General features: G+C 37.6%; 1 protein-coding gene across 1 annotated transcript in view; it reads left to right on the top strand.

Moving 5' to 3' along the window:
- TEX11 (testis expressed 11) overlaps positions 1-26,928 on the top strand; it is a 313,311-nt gene that overhangs the window by 232,299 nt on the left and 54,084 nt on the right. Inside the window, exon 25 of the mRNA XM_035028703.1 lies at positions 12,692-12,764. Within this exon, the coding sequence (XP_034884594.1) occupies positions 12,692-12,764 (73 nt within the window). The remainder of the gene's footprint in view (positions 1-12,691; positions 12,765-26,928) is intronic.

The raw sequence follows: 26,928 nt of genomic DNA, 5'->3' as shown, positions 1-26,928 counted from the left end.
AAAAAGCATTTTTCCTTTATTTTTCAAACAGAGTTTTACTGTGTGTAGAATTTAGAGCCATCAGTTCTTTTTTTAATTTTAGCACTTTAAAGATGTCACTCCACTGTTGTTGGGCTTGCACAATTGCTGAGGAGTCTGTTAGCCTCATCTTTGTTCTATATACAGATATCTTATTTTTTCCTATTGACTGTCTATAAGATTTTCTCTTTTCTCTTTGTTTTGTAGCAGTTCGAATATAGTATATCTAGGTTAAAATTTAAAAAAAAATCCTTGCCATTCTCTGAGCGTTTTGCAACTATGCTTTGATGTGTTCCATTAATTTTGAAAAATTCTTTACCACTATCTCTTCATTTTTTTTCCTGTCCCGTTTATCTCTCTTTTCCTCTTAGGATTCAAATTACACATACAGTAGACTATATGATATTGTCCCACAGGTCTGGTATGTTGTGTTGTTTCTTTTTTTCTCATTTTTTTCAATGTAAATATTAAATATTTAATATGTAAATATTAAACAACATAGTACTGCACAAGCAAGGCACCAAATAAGAAATCAAACAGCAAATATGTCTCAAAACCTATGGGATACAGCAAAAGTGGATTTTACAGAGAAATTTATGCTATAAATGCTTGTATTAAGAAAAATGTTCAAATAAACAACATTACACCACAAGGAACTAGAAAAAGAAGAAATTTAAGCTGAAGTTTAGAGGGGAAGGAAATAACAAAGAAAAATCAGAAATTAATAAAGTAGAGACCAGAATAAATAATAACACTGAAAGTAATGACCAGGTTTTCCAAAAAAATAAACAAAATTGGCAATGCTTTAACTACATTAACTAAGAAAAAAAAGAGATGACTCAGAAATCAAAATGAGAAATGGAAGAGAAAACAACACAGCGGATAACCACAGAAATACATTAGGGTGATAACAGATTACTATAAACAGTTATACACTAACAAATCAGATAACTTAGAAAAGTAAAATCAGATAATTCCTAAAAACGTACAAATTACCAAGATTGAATCATGAATCTTGAATCTAAGAAATAGGAAATCTTCTTAGGCCAATAACAAGAGTGAATGTTGAATTAGGAATCAAAAATCTCACAACACAGAAAAGCCCAAGACTACATGGTTTCCTTGGTGAATTCTACCAAACATTAAAAAAATAATTAATGAACATCTTTATCAAAATCTTACAAATAATGGACCAGAGGGAACACATTCAGAATCATTCTGTGAGGCCAGTATTACCTTGATACCAAAGTAGGATAAAAACAATACAGGAACAAAAAAGTCCAGTTTGTACAATATAAGTATTACTACTCTGGCTTTCTTTTAACATCCATTTGCATGATAAATATTTCTCCACCCCCTCACTTTCAATCTGCAGGTGTCTTTAGGTCTAAAATGAGTCTCTTATTGGCAGCATATAAACGGGTCTTGTTTTTTAATCCGTTCGGACACCCTGTGTCTGTTGATTGGAGCATTTAGTCCATTCACATTCAAAGTAGTTCTTGAGAGAGATGTATTTAATGCTATTTTATAAGTTGTTTTGTCATTGTTCCTGGAGATTTTTCTCTGATCCTTTCTTGTCATTGTCACTTGTAGTCTCTCCTTTGCGCTGAAAGAGTCCCCTTTAGTATTTCTTGCAGGGCTGATTTAGTGGTCACAAACTACTTTAGTTTTGTTTGGGAAACTCTCTCTCCTTCTATTCTGAATGATAGCCTTGCTGGATACATTATTCTTGCTGTAGATGTTTCCCATACAGCATGTTGAATATATCATGCCACTCTCCTCTGGCTTGCCAAGTTTCTGTTGAGAAATCTCTAGCTAGCTTTATGGGTCTTCCCTTAAGGGCTTCTTTTGTTTTGCTGCTTTTAAGATTTTTTCTTTATCACTATATTTTTCCAGTTTAATTACAGTATGTCTTGGTGTTGGTCTGTTTTTGTTGATTTTGATGGGAGTCCTCTGTGCCTCCTAGATCTCAGTGTCTCCTTCCTTCCCCAGATTAGGGAAGTTTTCTGCTGTTATTTCTTAAAATAAATTTTCTGCCCACATTTCTCTTTCTTCTGGGACTCCTATAATATGAATGTTACACATTTCATGGAGTCACTGAGCCCTAAGTCTATTCTCATGTTGCATAATTCTTCATCTCTTTTGTTCAGCTTCATTATTTTCCATTATTTTATCTTCTAGGTCACTAATTCGTTACTCTGCTTCTTCCAGCTTGTTGTTCATTGCATCAAGCCTGTTTTCGATCTTGTTTATTGTACCCTTCATCTCTGATTGATTCTTTTTTCAATCTTTTATCATTGTGCTGAGGGTCTCACTGTTGTTGTCTTCTATTCTTTTCTCAAGCCTAGTGAGTATCCTTATGATTATTGCTTTAAATTCTCTATCGGGGGCAGCTACATGGCTCAGTCAGTTAAGCAACTGACTCTTGATTTCGGCTCAGGTCATGATCTCGGAGTCATGAGACTGAGTCTCGTGTCAGGCTCTGCACTTAGCAGGGAGTCTGCTTGAGATTTTCTCTCTCCCTCTCCCTCTGCCTTGTCCAACTCCACTGTCTGTCTCTCTCTCCCTCTCTGTAAAATGAATGAATGAATGAATGAATGAATGAATGAATAAATAAATAAATTCTTTATCAGGAACGTTACTTATATCTGTTTCACTTAGATGTATGGCCATGGCCTTATGTTGTTCTTTCATTTGGATAAATTCCTACATCTTGGAATTTTGTCGAAGTCTCTGCTTTCTTCTTTGTGTTAGAAAAGCCAGTTATGGCTCCTGCTCCTGAAAGTAATGTCCTTATGAATAAGAACTCATGTCATGCCCAGGGCATGGTGCTTCAGGGAGCATCTCTGTGTGTGCTTTGTGCACTCTGCTGTTGTGTTTTGCCTGCTCTGTCCTTCAGGTCAGTCGTCTGCAGAGGTTCTCCTTGCCTGTTGCGGGCAGTGTTCGGTCCCTGGCCTGCATGTGGCAAGTTTTAACTAGGTGTGCTGCAGTTTGCTTGTGAAATGAGACCTGACACCAATTCCACCAGGACAGAGGCCCTGCAGAACTCTCTGGTTGGGAGATGTGGTGTGGGCAGGGGTTTGTGCTGGTCTTCTGGGGGAGGGGCTTGCCGTGCCGGGACTGAGGCAGGCCTGACTGAGAAGGGCAGTCCCACCAGAGCACAGGGGGGTGGGGTTTTGTGTAAGCAAGTTAGGCAGCTATTGTGCATGCTGAGCTGCTTCCCTCAGGTGGTTCTGTGTTTATGCTAAGGGGCTGGGGGAGGAAATGGCACCAGCCAGCTCTTTTCTTCTCAGAGAGGCCTGAAGGAATAATCTCCCACTGTATGCTCCAGACAGTCTTCAGATCTCTGTTTCCATGCTGTCTTACCCCGGTTGCTTGCCGGCCTTCCCTCCAGGAGCAGCACAGTGCCCGCCAGGCTCTGTCCCAGCCAAGCCTGCTGACCTTTAAAACTCCAGGCCGTAAGCCCCACTGGTTGCAAGAACTCCTGAAATTCAGCTCCTCTCATTTTCCAAGCCAGTGGCTTTGGGGAAATGTTCTCCTTGTCCATTCCCCTATATGCTCCTCTCTCTTTCTCTTTCTCTCTCTCTCTCTCTCTCGCCCTCTCTCGCCCTTCTCCATGACCACAGCTCCCTCTCTTCCGAAGCACTTGTGATCTGTTTCTCCCTTAAACCACGTCTCCACACTTCCTACCTTCTTTGATATGACGTCTTCTCTCCCTTTAGTTGTAGAGTTTGTTCTGTTAGTCTTCAGGTTGATTTCTGGGGTATTTAGGATGATTTGATTGTTATCTAGTTGTGTTCATGGGACGAGACGAGCATGGTGTCCTCCACTCTGCCACCATCTTCCTCTCCCATTCCTTCTATTTTTAATTTTTTGAGCAATAAAAAAGAATGATATCTGATGATTTGTGACAATATGGATGGACCTTGAGTGTATTATGTTAAGTGAAATAAGTCAGACAGAGAAAGGACGTATAAACCATATGATCTCAGTTATGTGTGGAATCTAAAAAGGAAAACAAAAAAAAAGAAAAAGGAAAAAACAAACAAGCAAACAGACTCTTAAATACAGAGAACAAACGTGATTGTCAGAGGGGAAATGGATAGGGTGATGGGCGAAATAGTAAAAGTGAATTAGGAGATACAGATGTCCAGTTATAAAATAAATAATTTGTGGACATGAAAAGTACAGCATAGGGAATATAGTCAATAACATTTTAATAACATTATATGGTGACTGTACGTAGTGTGGTGAGCATTGAGTAATGTATAGAATTGGCCAATGAATATGTTGTGCAAATGAAACTAATATAACATTGTATGTCAATTATACTTCAATAAAAAATATACAGCCTGGTCCCTGGGTGGCTCAGTCGATTAAGAATCCAACTCTTGATTTCAGCTTAGGTCATGATCTCAGGGTTAGGGGATCAAGCCCCGTGCTCCCACTCTGCACTCAGTGGGGAGTCTGCTTGAGGATTCTCTCCCTCTGCCCCTCCCCCTGCGTGCATGTGCGCTCTCTCTCTGTCTCTAAAATAAATGAACAAATCTTAGAAAAAAAATATACAGCCATTACAATTTATTGAGGAACTACATCTCTTTCCTAAAATGCATTGGATAAACTGCTGACTAGCCAAATCAGGCTGATGGCCTGTGTTTCTGCAGCCTGAATGTTAAGAATTTTTTTTACATTTGCCAAAGGTTGTAAATGAAAATAAAGAAAAATATGTGAAAGATAGTTTGTGTGGCTGGCAAAGCCTAAAACATTTACTGTTTGGCCTTTTATACAAAAGTGTCCTGACCCCTATCCTAGATTATTTTTTAACAGACTTATTGAGATATAATTAACATACCTTATGATTCACCCAGTAAAGTATACAATTTAATGGTTTTTAGAATATTTAGATTTGTGCAGCTATCAACACAATATAATTTTAAAACATTTTCATCGCTCTAAAAAGATACCACTTACCTATTAGCAGTCACTCCCTATGCCAGCCAGCAGCCCTAGGCAGCCACTAATCTATTTTGTATCTTTATAGATTTGCCTATTCTGTATATTTCATATAAATATTATCATATGACTTAGTCTTTTCTGACTGGCTCCCTTTATAATTTTTCAATAATTTTTAATAGGTTCACCATGTTGTAGTTTGGATCCATTCCTATTGATGGCTGAATGATATTCCATTGTATGAATATACCACATTTTGTTTATCCATTGATGGATATTGAGTTTTTTCAATTTTCAGCTGTTACAAACTGTGATAAACATTCATATACAAATTTTGTGTGGATATGTGTTTTATCTTCCCTTGAGTATATATGGAATTGCTAGGTTTTATAACTCTATGCTTAATCTTTTGAGGAACTACCAGAGTATTTTCCAAAGCAGTGAAACCATTTTACATTCCCACCAGCACTAGGCTAGGGTCCACTTTCTCCACCTCCTTGCCACCACTTGGCTATTATATCCTTTAGATTATGGCCATGCTGGTGAGTATGAAGTGCTATCTCATTACAGTTTTGATTTGCATTTTTCTAATAAATGAGGATATCATGACTAATAACAAAAGATATGAACATCTTTTCATGTACTTATTTGCCATTTATATATGTTCTTTGGAAAATGTCTATTCAGGTTTTTTTGCCCATTTTTAGTAGGGTTGTTATCTTATTATTGAGTTCTAATAGTTGTTTTATATTCTTGGTACTAGACTCTTCTCAGGTAACAATTTACAATTATTCTCTTTCATTATGTGGGTTGTCTTTTCCTTTTCTTACCAGTGCCCTTTGAAGCACAAACATTTTTAATTTTGATGATACCCATTTTATTTACTTTGTTGTTGTTGTTACTTGTGCTTTTGGTGTCAATGTTTAAGACTGTTGCCTAATCAAAGATCATTAAGGTTCATCCCTATGTTTTCTTCTAATGGTTTTATATTTTTACTTGCTACATTCAGGTCTATCCATTTCGAGTTAATTTTGTGTATGGTATGAGATGATGGGGGTCCAACTTCATTTTTTCCGCATTTGAATATACAGTTGACCTGGGACCATTTGTTGGACATTTTCCCCATTGAATTATCTTGTCACCCTTGTTGCAAATCAAGTAACCATAAATGAGGAGGATTATTCCTGTTCCGTTGATGTCTATGTCTATCCTTATGGCAAAATCGTACTCTTTTAATTATTATAGCTTTAGGGCGCCTGGGTGGCTCAGTCGTTAAGCGTCTGCCTTCGGCTCAGGTCATGATCCCAGGGTCCTGGGATCGAGTCCCACATCGGGCTCCCTGCTCTGCGGGAAGCCTGCTTCTCCCTCTCCCACTCCACCTGCTTGTGTTCCTGCTCTCGCTGTGTCTCTCTCTGTCAAAAAAAAAAAAAAAAATTATTATTATAGCTTTGTAGTAAGTTTTATAATAGAGATGTGTTAGTCTTCCAATTTTGTTCTTCTTTTTCAAAATTGTTTTGGCTATTGTGGGTCTTTCGAATTTCCCTATGCATGTTGGGATCAAGTTGTCAGTTTCTGCAAAGAAGCCAGCTAGGCTTTTGATAGGAATTGCACTGAACCTGTAGATCAGTTTGGAGAGTATTGTGATCTTAACAGTATTAAGTCTTATTACCCATAAATATGGGATGTCTTTCCCATTCATTTAGGTTTTAATTTCTTTCAGCAGTGTTTTATAGTTTTCAGAGTATATTTTTACTTCTTTCTTTTTTGTAGTCTAGTAGATTTTCCATTTCTGAGTCAGTTTCAGTAGTTTATATTTCTGGAAATGTGTCCATTATAATCTAAGTGATCTAATTTTTTGGCTTACAGTTGTTCATAGTATTCCCTTATAATCATCTTTTTTATTTCTGTAAGTTTGGTAGTTCTGGCCCCTCTTTCACTCCTAATTTTAGTCATTTGTGTCTTCTTTTTTTTCTTGACCAGTTTATACAATATTTTTTCAATTTTGTTGATCTTTTTCAAGAACCAACTTTGATTTCTTTTATTTTCCTATTATGTTTCTGGTCTCTCTTTCATTAATTCCCACTCTAATCTTTATCATTTTCTTCCTTCTGGTTGCTTAAGTTTTAGTTTGCTTTTCTTCCAGTGTCTTACAGTAGAAGTTTAGCTTAGTGATTTATTTCTTCTTTTTGTAATATCAGCTTTTATAGCTATAAATTTCCCTCTAAGCACTGTGTCTTAAGAGTGAAACACTGTAAATCTGAGGGACACATTCAAACCCATAGCATTCCTCCCTTGGCCCCCCAGAATTCATGTCCTTCTCATGCAAAATACATTCATTCCATCTCAACAGCTCCAAATGTCTTAATTCATTCTAGCATTGACTCAAAAGTCTAAGTCCAAAGTTTCATCTAAATATCATCTATCTGGGTACATTTCATCCTGAGGCTAATTGCTCTCCAGCTGTGAACCTGTGAAATCAGACAAGGTATATGCTTCCAAAATACAATGGAGAGACAGGAATAAGATGGATATTCCCGTTCAGAAAGGAGAAATAGGAAAAAAACCAAGTTAATGGGTTTCAAAGTAAGTCTGAAACCTAATCGGGCAAATAACATTAAACACCAAGGCTTGAGAACAATCCTCCTTGGCTTTGTGTCCCACATTCTGGACCCACTGGGGCTGCAGTTGGGCCCGCAAACCTCTAGGCCCCACACACATGGTTCTGCCAGGTGTAGCCCCATGCTGCAGTTCTCACAGGTTAAGGTTCGGGCTGGAGTCCCTCAGCAGCTGTGCTGCCCTGGGGTGGAAAGCTCCACTAGGTATTGCCCCTAATGGGGGCCTCCTGCAGTAGCCCCACCCCCACAGAGGTTCTTTGGGCTCCAAAGGTTCCTTGGGCATCTTTTGAAATCTAGGTGGAAGCTGCTATGCTCCCAGCTCTTGCACTCTGCATACCGTGAGATCACCAAGCTGATGACTTCCCAAAGTCTGTAACCTGTACGGTCTGGAGGGGCAGCCATAACAGCCTGCACTGCACTTGGAGTGGCTGTGGAACATGGCACCAAAATTTGAGAAGGGGAGCCAAGGAGGTGCGGTGGCACTGGGCAGCTGTGGCTCCTCCTTTGAAATCATTCTGCCCCTTAGGCCCTTGCACTCTAGGGCTTGTGTTGGGAGGCCATTTTAGGGCTAGCCCCAAGAACTCTGAACTGCCTCAGGTCATTCTTCCATTGCTTTGGACAGTAGGTACTAACTTTTGTTTCGATGGCTGGCCAGTCTCCCCATTGTCTTGGTGTGAATAGCTCCTAGCTTCTGTTGAGATGGTTGAGCCACAGCATTCTCCTTATCAAATTCAGCCATACCTAGCTTAAACTAGCTTTCTTACTTCTTTCAATATTGATAGGCTGAAAATTTTCCAAATTTTTAAATTGTGCTTCCTTTTTTAAAAAAAGGTTTTATTTATTTGAGAGCGTGTGAGAGAGCAAGCAACAGCGGGTGGGGGGGGGCAAAGGGAGAGGGAGAAGCAGCATCTCCACTGAGCAGGGATCCCGATGCAGGGCTTGATGTGGGGCTCAATCCCAGGACCCTGGGATCAACCTGAGCAGAAAGCAGATGCTTAATGGACTGAACCACCCAGGCACCCCTGTGCTTTCTTTTTGATTAGCATTTCCACCTTTAAATCATTTCTCTCTTCTTACATTTTACTGTAAGCATTCAGGAGAAACTAGGCCACTTCTTCAGCACTTTGCTTAGAAATTTCTTTAGCCAAATATCTCACCACCACCAAGTATTACCTTCTATAAAATACTAGGACATAAACACAATGCCACCAAGCTCTTTGCTATTTTATAACACGGATGGCCTTTCCTCCAATTTCCGTTGTTCCTCATTCCTCATCAGAATGACCTTCAATGTCCATATTTCTACCAACACTCTCTTCACAGTATTCTCAAACTATTCTCCAAGAAGATCTCTGCAGCTCTTCTCTTCTCTTTCTCGGTCCTCATGTAACCGGGGCTCAGGGATGCAAGAGCACCTGGCTCTGGGGGTCCCAGACACACCAGGTTTGGCCATTCGCTGTTGACAAGATCCAAAGGCAGAGAGATGATTGGTGGTGAAACAATAAAGGAATTTATTTCAGTGAGGCCAACGGCGGGGAGACAGCAGACTAGCGTCTCAAAGACTCTCGCTGAAGTGCTGAAAATAATTCTAGGTTTATACAGGGAAAACATGGGACAAAGGTCAGTAGGTACATGAAGATACAGTCACTGTCTTGGGGTCAGTCACATGGGGTCTTGCTGGCTCAGGGCAGTCCTTATTGCTTGAGAGGGTAGTTTGGTTCCCATCATGGGATGCTTTGCCCACAGGGTCTTTTGCCTGAGTTAAGAGATAAGCCAAAAAGAAGAACTTTGCCAATTAGAAAGTACAGACTGAGGTAAAAAATGGAGGTAGCTGAAGTCCTCTTTCAAATATGAGAATTGGTCTTAACCATTCATTCACAGCAATGTAGATTTTTTCTAGCTCACACCTCCAAACTCTTCCAGCTTCTGCCCATTACACAGTTCCAAAACTGCTTCTGTATTTTCAGGTATTTGTTACAGAAGCACCCCACTCTCAGTGCCAGTTTTCTGTCTTAGTTCATTCAGGTTTCTATAACTAAAACACCACAGACTGGGAAGCTTATAAACAACAGAAATTTATTTCTCACAGTTCTTGAGGCTAGAAGTCCAAGATCAAGGTACTAGCATGGTTGTGTTCTCTCGTGAGGCCCTCTTCCTGGTTCATAGTTTGCACCTTCTTACTGTATCTTCACATGGTAGAATGGGCTAAGGATCTCTCTAGGGCCTCTTATAAAGGGCACAGATCCCATTTATGAGGGCTCTACCTTTGTGACTTTAGCACCTCCTAAAGGCCCCACCTACTAATACCTGCACCTTTGAGGTTTAAGATTTCAACATATGAACTGGTTGAGGGGTACACATTCAGACCATAGCATACTGCTTGAGCAGCATCCCATAAGTTTTGGTATGTTGTGTTTTCTTTTCATTCATCTCAGATTTTTTTTTTTATTTTCATTGTGATTTCTTCTTTGACCCATTGTTTATTTAGTAATCTCTTATTTAATATCCACATATTTGTGAATTTCCCAAACTTTAGTATCTTATTGATTTCTAAGCTTATTCCACTATGGTCAGAGTACATAGTTTGTGTGATTTCATGTTATTTTAACTTTATTTGAAGTTTGTGTTGCAGCCTAGCATATGGTGTATCCTGGAGGAAGTGCTGTGTGTGCTTGAGAAGAATTTGTGTGCTTCTTGGGTTGGTGGAGTGGTCTTTGGATACCTGTTAGGTATAAAAAACAGTGGCTTTATACAATTGCTTTTTAAAACAATTGAGAGAAGAAAGAAGAAATATATATTTATACACTCTTTTATAATTACATAATTATTACATAATTGCTTTAACCAGTGCATTTTTTTCCATTTGGATTCACATTACTATCTGGTGTCATTTGTTTTCAGCCTGAAGAACTTCTCTTACCATTTTTATAAAATGGTTCTGCTAGCAATAAATTCTATCAGCTTTTGTTTAGCTGGGATTTTTTTTTTGCTTTTTGCTTTCAGTTCTGAAAGATAGTTTTGCTGGATATTAGATTGTTGGTTAACTGTTATTTTCTTTCATCATATTGAATAGGTTATCCCACTGCCTTCTTTATTGAGATTCTATATTGCTGAGACATTTTCATCAAATCTTTGTTAAAGTGTGATTTCCCTTTGTTGTTTGAACATATTTTAAATAGCTGCTTTGAAATCTTTGCTAAGTTCAGCATCTGGACCCATTTTTCAGTCAATTCCTGTTGCCTGCTTTTTTCCTGCATTTGGGTTCTATTTTACCATTTCTTCACATATCTCACAATTTTCTGTTGAAAACTGGACGTTATAGATAATATATTGAAGCATCTTTGAATACTCATTCCCCTCTGTGATTTGTTGTTGTTAATACTTGCTTGTTTATTGGTTTAGTGACTTGGCTGGGCTAGTTCATTGAAGTCTATTTCCCTCAGCTGTAAAGAAGTGTACAGCTTCAGATATCACTCCTTAGAGGTCACCATCTTTGCCTGTGGAGTCACCCTGGCCCCTCCTCTACAAAGGGATGAAAGGGTTATTTTTATAATTTCTCTTTCCTTGATATCCTTGTTAACTTTAGAATGGTCTTTTGTTGGTATTAACCCAGATGTTAGTCTTGACTAATTACTAGGGTGGTTGCTTTGTGTTGGGGGGGCAGGGGGCAAGTGAGTGTGTGTGCGCGCGCGTGTGTGCACATGTGCATGTGTGTATTTAAAAATGCTTTTTGGCATTAATTGTTCCATAGCCTGATACAATTAATGTGAGGCCCCTTTGAAAAGTGGTAGGGGTCTTAGTTTTCTCTTACCCTGGTTCCCTCTGTAAACATCCGGCTGGTCTTCTGTTTTGCATGTTGATATCATTGATCTATCAGCCACTTTTTAAGTACTCAACTCCAGAATCTCCTTTTTTTTTGTAGTAGCCTTAGACTTGAACTTCCCCAAGCTGTGTTCCAATTAAAGTCAGTCCTCTTAGGCAGAGATACAGAGCTCACTCTCTAATGAGCTGCTTCTCCTCCTGAGAAGTTTTGTACCACTGCTTTGGAGCTGGAGGTGGGGGCGTGGCACATTTCTGTCAGAGTGATAGTCCAGCTCTATGAGTAAGGGGCTGGGCAAGAGTCATAGTCCCTGGCATTCTGAGCTTGCCTCTCCCAGCATGGAAACTCTGTCCTATAAGCAAGCTGTACTGAGGGCAATTGAGACCAGTAATTGCAATTTTCCGTGCCTGGTTATAGGGACTGGGTAGAGGAAGAGAGCTCCAGGCCTCTCATTTGTGCATGTTTATAATAGAGCTCCTACAATACAGACCTGGGGGAGGAGGATGAGAAGTATGCAGCATGCCCCTTCTGGAAATCCCTAGCCTAGAAGCTGAGAATAGAGGGAGCCCCATCTTCTTGGTCACACCCACCTAAAGAAGCACTCACACTGAGCTGGGGGTGGTTGGTGAGCAGATCAGGGTTCAACTATCATGGGTGTTTACTGTCTTATTGAGACGTAGTAGATTTCCTGGAATAGATGTTTCTTCATTTTCTTTTTACCCTTTGGGCAATTTCCTGAGACTTTACATGTTTGTGTTTTATAATTCACCAGTTATGGTTGTTTTGCTAGGGAGAGGGTCCATGGAACTCTTCATACCACCATTCTAGAAGTGCTACTCTTCTGTCCTAGATTATTAAAATTGATAGTGCTCACGATTTTCTGTTGAATTCTCATTTTCTGGGACATTAAGAAAAATACAAATGGGGCACCTGGGTGGCTCAGTTGGTTAAGCGTCTGCCTTTGGCTCAGGTCATGATCCCAGGGTCCTGGGATTGAGTCCCGTGTCTGGCTCGCTGCTCAGCAGGGAGTCTGCTTCTTCTCCCTCTGCCGCTCTCCCCTGCTTGTGCTTTCTCTCTCTCTCTCTCTAAATAAATAAATAAATAAAATCTTTAAAAAAAATACAAATAGAGGTTAATATTTTTATATAAATTATAAAATGTTCAGTTTAAACTGTAATTTTTCTGTCATTTTATTTTTAACTGCTTTTAATGAATATATTATTTTAATTTGCTTAAAGTTTTGTCTGGTTGAGACTAATTTTCTTATTACATTGTTGCCAAATAGACCAAGTTACTGAATCGTGCCCTTGAGCAGATCCATAAATGCAAAGAAATCTGGAATCTCCTGAAAAAAACAGGTACAGTGGGAACTGGGAGTTTGGTAACACAGTTATGAAAGGCATTTCAAGTCTGAATACTCAGTCTATATCGCCAGAAATTTGTGCCACTTCAGTACTTGATAACCAGTCAAATGATTATTTGAGGACTAATTTTTCTCTACTGTATGTCTGTACTTTGACTCACTGACACACTGCTTGGAGTAAGAATATTTTTTACTTTGTTTTTTATGGAAGTATAGTATTAAGTATAAAAATAAGATCATTATTGTTCAGTATGACATTATTGCCCTTAGGTCACTAGATTTCATGTCTAATTTAATCAAGCTCTAATTCTGAGTAAATGTAGGCTACAGAGCATTCCAAACCATAATCATATCAGATACTGTTAACATTTTATTATGAAATAATCAAAATAGTAGTAAACCTTTTAAAATTATATAGTAACTTGCTACTGTTTCTTCATTAAGGATGGTATTGGCTTTTAGGTTTCAGCATACTTTTTTATGTATTGTCCATCTGTTCCTATTTTAGTTAGAATTTTAAAGAATCAATATTGAATTGAATTATATGCCTTTTCAGCTTCTGTAGAGATAATCATATGGTTTTTCTCTTTTAAAGTATTAATATATTGAATTAAAGTAGTAGATTTCTAAAATTAAGTCATCATTGCATTTCTGGAATAAAGCCTACTTGATCATGGTGTGTTATTATAATTGTTGATGAATTTGGTTTCCTAAAATTTAGAAATTACTGGTTTGTTTTTTTCCTTTTGTGTATATGTGATATCTTTGATGGATTTTGATATTGAACTATAGGAATTATAAGGAAGAACATAAACATAAAATTTAATTCACCTTTCTCAATCTATGATAGCCATTTAAAGGAATAAAGAAAAAAAGGATAGAGAATACCTAAATAACATTTATAGAAGATTTAATAGAAACATACACTATAGCCTGAAAATAGAAAATTCATCTTCTGTTATGTACCCTTTGAGCATTTACAAAATTGTTCACAAGGAAAACCTGAATAAATTCCAAGACATAAAAATAAAACAATGTTATCTGATCACAATGCAATACAAAAAGGAATTGATGGAATCAGGACAAACCCTTAACGACTTGGACATTTTAAAACACAGAAACTACAAAATAGCTAGAAAATAATGATCTTGAAAATATAACAGAATCTAAAGTGCTAAAAGCAGTTCTCAGAGCAAAATTCATAGCTTTGGAGCGCCTGGGTGGCTCAGTGATTAAGCCTTTGGCTCAGGTCACGATCCCAGGGTCCTGGGATCGAGCCCCATATTGGGCTCTCTGCTCAGCAGGAAGCCTGCTTCTCCCTCTCCCACTTCCCCTGCTTGTGTTCCCTCTCTTGCTGTCTCTCTCTCTGTCAAATAAATAAAATCTTTAAAAAAAAAATTCATAGCTTCAATGACTTTTATTTAAAAAGTATGTCAGGGCGCCTGGGTGGCTCAGTTGGTTAAGCGACTGCCTTCGGCTCAGGTCATGATCCTGGAGTCCCGGGATTGAGTCCCGCATCAGGCTCCCTGCTCAGCGGGGAGTCTGCTGGTACCTCTGACCCTCCTCCCTCTCATGTGCTCTCTCTCTCTCTCTCTCAAATAAATAAATAAAATCTTTTAAAATAAATAAATAAATAAATAATAAAAAATAAAATAAAATAAAAAGTATGTCAGAATGCTGTCCACTGAAAAATCAATTTCTTCATTCTAGGAACATAGCTGGGCTACATATATATATCTGCATCTCTATCTAGATGTCATTACAGAATTGAAAATTAAAACAATGAGATACTACTACATACATATTAGAATCGCAAAAATCTAAAACACTGACACCACCAAATGCTGGCAAGTATGTGGAGCTATAGGAAACTCTTATTCATTGCTGGCAGGAATGCAAAATGGTATTACAGACACTTGGGAGACAATTTGGTACTTTGTTGTAAAACTCTTACTATACATTCCAGCAACTGTACTTTTTGGTATTTACCCAAATAAGTTGGAAACTTATGTCCATGCAAAGACCTGCAGGTGGATGTTTATAGAAGCTTTATTCATAATTGCTTAAACTTGGAATCAGCCAAGATATCCTTCAGTAGGTGAATGGATAAATAAACTGCGGTATGTCCAAACAATGAAATATTAGTCAGAGATAAGAAGAAATGAGCTATCAAGCCATGAAAAGTCATGGAGGAATCTTTTTTTAAAAGATTTATTTATTTATTTGAGAGAGAGGGAGAGTGGAGGGAGGGGCAGAGGGAGAGAGAGAATCCTGAAGCAGACTCCCCACTGAGCACGGAGCCCAAGTGTGGGGCTGGATCTAGGACCCCAAGATCATGACTTGAGCCAAAATCAAGAGTCAGCCACTTAACCTGCTAAGCCACCCCAGGCACCCCATGGAGGAATCTTAAATGCATATTATTAAGTGAAAGAAACCAATCTGAAAAGGCTACATACCACATGATTCCGACTATATGATAATCCAGAAAAGTCAAAACTGTGGAGAAAATAAAAGGACCACTGGTTGACAGAGGTTACTGGGGGAGGAAAGGATGAACAGACAGAACATAGAGAATTTTTAGAGCAGTGAAACTATTCTGCATGATACTACAGTGGTAGATACCTGTCATTATATATTTGTCAAAACCCATAAAACATACAACATCAGGAGTGAACCCTAATGTAGCTATGGACTTTGGGTGAAAATGATGTGTCACTGCAGGTTCACTAATTGTAACACATGTAGCACTGTGGCATGGAATGTTCAGTAGTGGGGGATGTTCTTTGAGGGGGGTGGGTTTGGTATATGTGGGAACTTTGTACTCTCTACCCAATTTTGCTATGAACCTAAAACTTCTTTAAAGAATGCCTATTATCAAAGGGACAAGAGATAAAAATGCTGAAGAGGATGTGGAGAAAAGAGAACCCTTGGCACATTGGTGGGAATGTATAGTTGATAACAGCCACTATGGAAAACCGTTACGGAGGTTCCTCAAAAAATTAAAAATAGAATGATCTAGAAATTTTACTTATGGGTATATATCCAAAGGAAATGATATCGCTAACTCAAAGAGATATCTGCACCCCCATATTCATTGCAACATTATTCACAGTTGGCAAGTCAAGGAAATAATCTAATGTCCATCAAAAGATGAATGGATGAAGAAAATGTGATATGTATATGTCAATATGCATATACAATGAAACATTCAGCCTTAAAAAAGAAGGAAATCCTGCTGCTTACAATGACATGAATGAACCTAGAAGGCATTATGCTAAATGAAATAAGTCAGAGAACTGTTTTTGAACAATTGTTTTTATTTCATTATTTCAGTTTTCTTCCTTGGGGACTTCGTATGTTTGGATCTCCTTTGCCTGTCTTCCAAATGTATCATTTTCTCTCTTTTAGAGTTTTAATTTCCATTTTTATTTTTTTAAACACATGTCAAAGATTTTATTTAACTCATTAATTAATAAAGGAACCACTGAGATGTTACAGGTGGTTCAAAGAAGAATTAGAAGACACACACAGGCAATTAGGAAGTGAATTTCCAAGTATATGCAAAATTGAATTGTGTGTGTGTTTTGTTATCTTTTGGTATTCCAAAGCTAGGATACCAGAGCCAAGAAACCCTCTCTACCAGATTTCACCTGTAGCACGTATAATTTAGAGGAAAGTCATCTTTTCTCAAGGTCCCTGAAATTTACTGAAGGTTCCTGACCTCTTAGAAAGTGAACTCCCTACAACATTTATACTGGGACCCTGTAAATCAGGTACCAGGATAACTCCCTGAGGGGATTGTGTAGGCATGTGCTCCATAAAGTTGAGGTAAGTTCAACCTTATACCTTAAGTTTATCTTATCATACCTGATTAAATGGCTGTCATTCTCAAGTATGATACTCCATGTAAGGCCTTGGTTGCACAATCAATTTGTCCATTTATATCTTGGTTTTAAAAAGAGGACAACAGAATTGATTTTTAGGTTTTGATGCTGTAGTATATAAGACTAAACAGAACAGCAGATCTTGAGTACATTTATTATTGTTTTAATTTGTTTTAATTCCAGCTAGTTAACATAACTAGTTTCAGATGTACAATATAGTAATTCAGTAGTTCCATACATCACTCTGTTTTCATCATGACGTGCACTCTTTAATCCCCATCACCTATTTAACCCATCACCCCACTACCCTCCCCTCTTGTAACCATTAGATTGTTCTCATAGAGTCTTTTTCTTGCTTTATCTCTCTCTTATCTTTTTTCCCTTTTCTTCTGTGTTTTGTTTCTTATATTCCACATATGAGTGGAGTCATATGGTATTTGTCTTTCAGTTCTGTTGTATAAAAATCTGGAGTACTCAAGCTTAAACCTCATCTCCTGTCAAGTCTCTGTAACCATGATAAAAAATGTAAAAACATATAAACTAATAAACTATTATTTAAAAGGTAAAAGGACAGATTCTTATACAACCAATATATAACTGTATTGCTATGAAAAGTAGGACGACTTAATAAAAGTTTCTGAATTCAGAAGGCTGGGTAAGATAGGGAGGAGGTGAATGAGAACCATATTATTTTAAAATATTTTAATTTAGTTTACAGAAGCAGTGTCTACTAAATTGTTTTGAGTTACAAATAATTTTCAGAGAAAGAGGATTTTCTCATATAATCAGAAAATGGAACATTAAAACAACATCAGCAATATTCCAAATACATAACCACTAAAATTTCCCTCATCAGTTTATTCAGTACTATGTAATTGCTATTCTGTTGAATCTTGGGTCAGTAATCTGCTTTAATAAACTGTACGCTTTTAGACTAGAAAAAAAACCTGCACTGGTATGGTCTCAAAGTTGTCTATTCAGTGTCAACTCAGAAACCTGTAATCAGGAGTATCATTTTTTTTTTTAAGATTTTATTTATTTATTTCACAGAGAGAGACACAGCGAGAGAGGGAACACAATCAGGGGGAGTGGGAGAGGGAGAAGCAGGCTTCCTGCGGAGCAGGGAGCCCGATGTGGGGCTCGATCCCAGGACCCTGGGATCATGACCTGAGCCGAAGGCAGACGCTAAACGACTGAGCCACCCAGGTGCCCCCAGGAGTATCTTCTGACATGTCAACAGTTTGAAGTACCTGGTATAGTCCTTTTCTGTGAGGCTCTGAGACTGTCCTTTGTTAAATACAGAAACTCTTCCCTGTCACTTATAGCAGAGTCTTCAGGCAAACATCGGAGTAAAACAGAAACTGTCTGTACATTACAGAGATTTAATGACTGGTTAATTTAGTAAGGTAACCAGTAATACCAGAATGGAAGGAAAGTAAAATTCTCTGTTGGGGTGCATTATATAACTATGTCATAACAGTTTTTAACTGTGATTATATATATATAAAACATAAAATTTGCCATTTTAGCCATTTTATGTGTAGAGTTCAGTGGCATTAATTACATTTACAATGTTGTGAAACTTTCATTATTATCTATTTCCAAAACTTTTTCATCACCCCTAACAAACTCTGTACCTGTTAAGAAAAATAACTCTGTATCCCCCTTTCTCCCAGCCCCTGGTAACTTCTAATGGTACTATCTAGATAAAAGTGGAATCATACAATATTTGTCCTTTTGTAACTGGCTTATTTCACTTAGCATAATGTTTTTAAAGTTCACCCATGTTGCGACAAATCAGTACTTGCATTCTTTTTTATGGCCGAAAATATTCCATTATATGGATATATGCTACATTTTGTTCATCTATTCATCTGTTAATGGACACTTGGGTTGTTTTCATCTTTGGCTACTGTGAATAATGCTGGTGTGAACATTGGTGCACAAGTATCTGCTTGAGTCCCTGCTTTCAATGTTTTGGGTCTATATCTAGAAGTGGAATTGCTGGGTCATAGGATAACATAATGTTTAACTTTTTGCAGAATTGCCGAACTGTTTTCCACAGCAGCCTCACCATTCTCCATTCCCACAAGCACTGAGAGAGAGTTCTAATTTCTTTACTTCCTTGCCACCACTTTACTATTAATGTCTTTTGGATTACAGCCATTCTACTGAGTATGAAGTGATATCTCATTGTGGTTTTATTTGCATTTCTCTAATGAGTAATGATGTGGAATGACTTTTCATGTGTTTATTGGCCATTTATATATCTTTTTTTGAAAACAAACACTTGTCTGTCACGTCCTTTACCCACTTCTTTGGGTTGTTTGTCTTTTCATCATTGCATTGTATTAAACCTAAAAAAGAAAAACCTGAAGTTCTTTCCTCCTCTTGTATTTTTCTTCCCTGTGTATCTTCTTTACCTTCACAGGGAACACTTCACTTCTGATACTTCTGGTTACCAAATGTGTGGATGTTTTCTCCCCACAACAAGCAATTCTCTGTAACATCAGCTGGGCGTTCTACAATTCAACTCAATTCTGACACTGTCTACCCAGAGATCGCCTTAGGCCCCACAGTTTATGGGTATAGTCCCACAAGAATGACCCCCACCCCAACCATTTCAGACACCAGTCACAAGCCCAGGTTGTCACCTGGGCTTCTGACCAACCAGCTATACATTGGAGGTTCCAATAACACTCACCTTGGGTTTGATTAACACAAGTGATTTTTGCCTGTTGGTCTTGTACCCTGCCACTTTCTTTCCCTTTTCTTTCTTGTGGATTCATTGAGATCTTCTTGCCCTTTTCTTTCTTGTGGATTCATTGGGATCTTCTATACATATATAGGATCATGTCATCTGTGAACGGTGAGTTTTGCTTCTTCCTTTCTAACGTGGATGCCTTTTATTTCTTTTGTTCTTTTTTTTTCTTTTCCTAATTTCTCTCACTTAGAACATCCAGTATGGTGTTGAATAGCAGCAGTAAAAGCAGGCATTCTTTTGTTGTTTCTAATCCTAAGGAGAAAGCCTCAGTCTTTCACAGTTGACTGTGATACCTCTAAGTTTTTTGTACATGTTCTCTGTTAGGCTAAGTATATTCCCTTCTATTCCTAGTTTTCTGAGTAGTTTTTTTCTTTATCATGAAAAGATTCTGAATTTTTTATTTCATTGATTCAAATTTTTTCTATTCTTTGTTTCATTTTTATCTGTTCTTTATTATTTCCTTCTTTCTGGTGGGTTTGGGTTTAGCTTGCTCTTCTTCTAGTTACTCAAGGTTTAAAGTTAGTTTGTTGCTTTTTTTTTAAGATTTTATTTATTTATTTGACAGAGACACAGCAAGAGAGGGAACACAAGCAGGGGATAGTGGGAGAGGGAGAAGCAGGCTTCCCGGTGAGCAGGGAGCCTGATGTGGGGCTCGATCCCAGGACCCCGGGACCATGACCTGAGCCAAATCTTTCTTATTTTAGGGGCCTCTGGGTGGCTCAGTCGGTTAAGCGTCTGCTTCGGTTCAGGTCATGATCCCAGGGTCCTGGGCTCCCTGCTCAGCAGGAAGCCTGCTTCTCCCTCCCCCACTCCGCCTGCTTGTGCTCCCTCTCTCACTGTCTCTCTGTCAAATCAATAAAAATCTTTAAAAAAATAAAATGAAAAATAAAATCTTTCTTATTTTAAATGGAAGTCTTTACAGCTGTAGATTTCCCTCTGAATACTACCTTCCCTACATCCCATAAGTTTTGGTATGTTGTGTCTTTGTTTTCATTCATTTCTACGTATTTTCTAATTTCTCTTGTGATTTTTTTTCTTTGGCCTATTATTTAAGAGTATGTTGTTTAATTTCCACATATTTATGAATTTTCCACTTTTCTCTCTGTTTCAGATTTCTAGCTTTGTTCTGTTGTGGTCAGAGAATATACTTTATATGATTTCAGTCTTATTAAATTTATTGAGACTTGTTTTGTAGCCAGCTGTATGTTCTATACTGCAGAATATTCCATGAGCACTTGAGAAGAATGTGATTTGTGCTTTTGTTAGGTGGAGTATTTTCTATATGCCTGTTAGGCCTACTTGGTTTATAATGTTGTTCACATCTTCTATTTCCTTGTTGATCCTCTATCTTGATATTCTGTCCATTTCTGAAAAAAAATTTCTAAGTATTTTTACTTAGAGGGGCACTGGGTGGCTCAGTCATTAGGCGTCTGCCTTTTGCTCAGGTCATGATCCCTGGGTCCTGGGATCGAGCCCCGCACCGGGCTCCCTGCTCTGCAGGAAGCCTGCTTCTCCCACTCCTGCTCCCCCTGCTTGTGTTCCATCTCTCACTGTGTCTCTCTGTCAGATAAATAAATAAGATGGTAAAAAAAATTTCTAAGAGTTATGATTAGTGTTTCTCTTGAAGTTCTACTCACAAGATAGTAATCTTCAGGAACTGCTCATAAGGTATACAGTTCCTGAAAATTTTATGTTAATAGTTTTTTACTTATAAATTTTAATATAAGGAAGGCTAAGCATCTCTTCTGATTTTGCAACTCTTCTCATGTAACTCTTAAACAATAGTAACCCATCAAATGAAACTCATTCTCACATTTCTCTCTTTATGAGGAGAAAGAATGAATTTTTGCATTTTTCCAGGGTCCCTTTTAGAAATCTAAAAGATAGTTTTAGGTTTAAAAGATATCCTGGGGGCGCCTGGGTGGCTCAGTTGTTGAGTGTTTGCCTTCGGCTCAGGTCATGATTCCAGGTCCTGGGATCGAGCCCCGCATGGGACTCCCTGCTCGGCCGGAAGCCTGCCTCTCCCACTCCCCCTGCTTGTATTCCCTCTCTCGCTGTGTCTCTCTCTGTCAAATAAATAAATAAAATCTTTAAAAAAAAAATATCCTAAAAACTTTATAAAAACTTTATATCTTTTATAACAGGGATGTGACTTTTTGGAAGAAAAAAATCAAGAGTTGTTAGAGATGATTTGGGTACTTAAGATAGGGTCATGGATGTCTCAGAAACAACACTTGATTGCCTATCTAAGCAAAATGACATCAAAACATTTTAAAAAGAAGCATAGGAGGTAACAGTTTTAAAGAAGTTTAGCTCTTTGATAAATGAGGAAACTTTGTACTTTGTTTGCCATTAAATGATCAAGAATAAAGACATAATAAACACAACATAAAGATCAGAAAATTATTCTGGTAAAACACACAATCTTCTCTCTAGGCAGATTACATAGAAAATACAGAATAACCTTTCTTATTGTAAGTGAAGACATTAATCAGTAAACCAAGCAAGCAAGCCCATCAAAATCAAGATAATTTTGCTACATTTAAGTACATTACAGAGCTTTATCTCAGACTCAGATTTAAACCAGGTCAAATAAAATTTACTTTCCAAATCAGTCCTTCATTATATGCTCTTTTATATTCTGAAACAAACTGACAATCTTTTTGGTAATCTGCCAGGTCAAAACTAGTTTCGTAATACTAAGACATGTCGTTTTCCAGAAGCTATTTGATGTGTGATATTGTAATAGATCGAGTACAGAAGCATATATGAGAATCTAGCTATTTCTATTAAGTCAGAGTAAAGAGCTTTTAAAAATTTTCCACAGGCTTCTCATTGATTTTTTAAATACAATTTTTTTGAAAATTGACATTAGCATTCAGTGATTTTTGTCAAATAAGTTTAGTCAGTAAATATATTTAAATTTTCTGTTCTGATTTCTAATATGGCAGTTATTGATATATATAATCCACATTTGAAAAATCTCTTTGGGGGGGTGCGCTTGGGTGCCTTCAGCTCAGGTCATGATCTTGTGGTCAAGCCAAGTGGCAGGTTCCCTGCTTAGCAGGGAGTCTGCTTCTTCCTCTCCCTTTGCCCCTCCCCCCACCAACTTGTGCACACATGTGCTCTCTCTGTCTCTCTCAGATCTCTTCTTTTTTTTTCTTTTCTTTTTTTTTAAAGATTTTATTTATTTATTTGACAGAGACAGCAAGAGAGGGAACATAAGCAGGGGGAGTGGGAGAGGGAGAAGCAGGCTTCCCGTGGAGCAGGGAGCCCGATGCGGGGCTCGATCCCAGGACCCTGGGATCATGACCTGAGCCGAAGGCAGACGCTTAACGGCTGAGCCACCCAGGCGCCCCTCAGATCTCTTCTTAAAAAAAGAATTTCTCAAAATCTTTGAAGTTCTTAATAATTTTTTTCAGAGGGCAAAGGGGTCCTGAGAATAGAAGTTTGAGAACCATGGCTTTAGGAATAAACTACATGTTCCTTTAAAAACAAAAACACATATCCATTTGTTACTATTGCTCATAATATAATGTCAGCCACTTATTTTAATTGTTACATTTTTTTTTTTTACTTTTAACCAAAGTAATTTTTATTTCAAGAAGAAAATTTGGATGCGTGCAATTGAGAACCATCTCTTATAAGCTTTGTAGCAAATTAGCAGAATTCTTGAGGATACATAGCATAGCTCTCTGTGGCCACACCCATCCTTTTAAAAAGGAAAAATGAACACATTCAGTAACATGACCCAAAGATTTCACCTCTCTATAGCATATAAAAATAGGCAATAGTATAAAACTTAAATCTGTGCTTTGTAATCAATATTTAAGTATTCGATTTTAATTAAAATTTCTTTTTATTCAGTAATTATTTATTAATTGACTCAATTTAATAGTAGTCTTGCATTTTAAGTTAACTAAATGTCTTGGAAACTATCTTAAACCTAACATACTACAGCACATAGTTACAGCTGAAATTAAGTTTGTCAGAACAATGATTCAATTTTAGTTGAAAACACTTTACGTTTTTTATCATCTTAAATGTTATATATAAGAACTATATAATATTAATCAATAAACCTGTATACATCTAGGAAAAGAGACCTAGTTTCAAATTAAATGTAAGTTTGTTTTATACTTTATACAAATAAACCACAAAAAAAGACCTAGCTCTTTGTTTTAAACCAAAATTATTAAACTAATCTTGCTTGCCAAAGACTTACCTTAACTTTGGAATCTTAAAATGTTTCTGAGTTGGCAGAATTTTTTTATAAGCACACTCTGGTTTAGCACATTTAAAATATTAGTTTAATTTTCTTTTTGTGAGAATTTTAAGAATATTTTATATAAGTGCTTACTTATGTCTATAAACCAGAACAGAGCTCCTTTAACGTAGAAGACTTTGTCATCTAATTTGTGGAGACCAGCCAGAGATGGGAAAACATTTCACACTCATGTGATGTGAGGTCAAGGCCTTTCTTGAGTATTGACACATAGACACAGACATAGGGAGCTTATGGATTCAGAGCTACAATTTCAGCTGCAGATCAAGAGTACACTCACCAGTCTAGATGGATATCAGAGTGCTGTTTTCCCTCCCAGCAGGCATGAAATAATTGTTTAATCTGAGCTCAAAATGGTCAAAAAGAATAACAAAAAAGACTAACAAATTAAATTGTCTGTTGTTTCTTACCCAGAGACATAATCCATTAATCCATTTACTCAACAAATGGTCAAACCATATTCCCATTCATTGCTGGTACCAGGGCAGGGAATGACATTGGCTGTACATAAACCAGAAACAAAATGAAACATAAACTCAATAGAAAAGAAAAAAATATTCCTCAAAGTTTTGTTGGCACTTTAAATTTAATCTGGGAGCCAAGAGAAGATGAGTTTAAGTAGTCCATGAGTTTTACTTTACCAGCAACACAGTTTACCTGGTTTTGTATCCATTAGGCATTTTGGTCAATAATTTTTTAAAGATATAACCATGACTGTCATACAAATATAAAATGAACATGTGTTAAAGATTTTATTTAACTCATTAATTGATGAGGGAGCCTGAACCAGTTTCAATTTTCATTTCATTTTGGTTGTTTTTATCTTGTTTTCTATGTTCTTACTGTTTATCCAGCAATGTCTCTTCTCTCTTTTGCTGCTTGCAGTTTTACCTTTATTCCTGTGATGGTTTTGTTTTGTTTTTTTTTTAAGATTTTATTTATTCATTTGACAGAGAAAGACACAGTGAGAGAGGGAACACAAGCAGGGGGAGTGGGAGAGGGAGAAGCAGGCTTCCCGCTGAGCAGGGAGCCCGATGCGGGGCTCGATCCCAGGACTCTGGGATCATGCCCTGAGCCGAAGGCAGACGCTTAACGAATGAGCCACCCAGGTGCCCCTCCTGTGATGGTTTTATTTTTTCTTCTCATTTCCTTTTTTTTCTAAAATGGCTCATATTTCATTTTCTTTTATCTACCAGCCATTCATGAGCTCTTAAATCCCTGCTTTATATTCTTATTTTATAGACATGATTCCTTAATTAATATTTTGAAATTCAGGTTGACATACTTGGTCACAATTTTATTCTGCTTTATAGCAATAGGTCTCTGGTAAGAATTCTCCTCCTACCATTCTTTTTTCCTGTTCCTCTCATTTCATTTTCAAGTAGTATCTTACACTGTTATTTCTTACATCTTTTTTAAAGTTTTATTTTGTTGTGGTAAGAACACTTAATATGAGATCTATCCTCTTAAAGTATTAAGTGTACAGTATAGTATTGTTTACCATAGGTACCAGGTTGTATAGCAGAGCTCTAGAATGTATTCATCTTGTTTAGCTGTTAACTTTATGCCTATTGACTAACATTTCTTCATTTCTCTTCCCCCAGCTCCTGGCAACCACCATTCCACTCTTTGATTCTATGAATTTTACTCTTTTAGTTATCTCATCTCATATAAGTGGAATCATACAGTATTTGTCCTTCTGTGACTGGCTTATTTTACTTAATGTAATGTCCTCAAGGTTCATTCATGTTGTCACATATTGAAGAATTCCCTTCCTTTTTAAGGCTGAAGAGTATTGTTACACGTACATACCACATTTTCTTTATCTATTCATCCCTCAATGGATATTTACATTGTTGTCACATCTTGGCTATCTCTTCAAGATCCTGACTTGAATTATTTTGGATACATACCAGAAGTGGGATTGCTGGGTCATATAGTAGTTCTATTTTTAATTTTTTGAGGAACCTCTCTACACTGTTTTCTATAGTGGCTATACCATTTTGAATTCCAACCAACAATGTACAAGGGTTCCAATTTCTCCACATCCTCACCAACATTGTTGTCTTTTTTTAAAATATATATAATAGCCATCCTGACAGGAGTGAGTGATATCTCATTGTGGTTTTTCTTTTTTAGATTTTAAGTAATCTCTATAACCAACATGGGGCTTGAACTCTCAACATCAAGAGTCGCATATTCTACTGACTGTGCCAGCCAGGCACCCCTCGTTGTGGTTTTGATTTGCATTTATGTGATGATTAGTGATGTTGAGCATATTTGCATATACCTCTTGGCCATTTGTATGTCTTCTTTGGGGAAATACCTATTCATGTCTTTAGCTCATTTTTTTTTATACTTTTTTTTTATTCTTATGTTAATCCCCATACATTACATCATTAGTTTTAGATGAAGTGTTCCATGATTCATTGTTTGTGCACAACACCCAGTGCTCCATGCAGAATGTGCCCTCCTCAATACCCACCACCAGGCTAACCCATCCTCCCACCCCCCTCCCCTCTAGAACCCTCAGTTTGTTTTTCAGAGTCTATCGTCTCTCATGGTTCGTCTACCCCTCCGATTTCCCCCGCTTCATTCTTCCCGTCCCGCTACCTTCTTCTTCTTCTTCTTTTTTTTTTTCTTAACATATATTGCATTATTTGTTTCAGAGGTACAGATCTGAGATTCAACAGTCTTGCACAATTCACAGCGCTTACCAGAGCACACACCTTCCCCAGTGTCCAAAACCCAGTCACCCCATCCCTCCCACCCCACCCCCCACTCCAACAACACTCAGTTTGTTTCCTGCGATTAAGAATTCCTCATATCAGTGAGGTCATATGATACATGTCTTTCTCTTTTTGACTTATTTCACTCAACATAATACCCTCCAGTTCCATCCACGTCGTTGCAAATGGCAAGATCTCATTCCTTTTGATGGCTGCATAATATTCCACTATATATATATACCACATCTTCTTTATCCAGTCATCTGTCGATGGGCATCTTGGCTCTTTCCACAGTTTGGCTATTGTGGACATTGCTGCTATAAACATCGGGGTGCACGTACCCCTTCGGATCCCTACTTTTGTATCTTTGGGGTAAATACCCAGTAGTGCAATTGCTGGATCATACGGTAGCTCTATTTTCAACTTTTTGAGGAACCTCCATACAGTTTTCCAGAGTGGCTGCACCAGCTTGCATTCCCACCAACAGTGTAGGAGGG

Source organism: Mirounga leonina, unplaced genomic scaffold (assembly GCF_011800145.1).
Source record: "Mirounga leonina isolate KUSES-001 unplaced genomic scaffold, KU_Mleo_1.0 Mir_204, whole genome shotgun sequence".
NCBI lineage: Eukaryota > Metazoa > Chordata > Mammalia > Carnivora > Phocidae > Mirounga > Mirounga leonina.
This window is presented reverse-complemented; position numbering and strand designations above follow the sequence as displayed.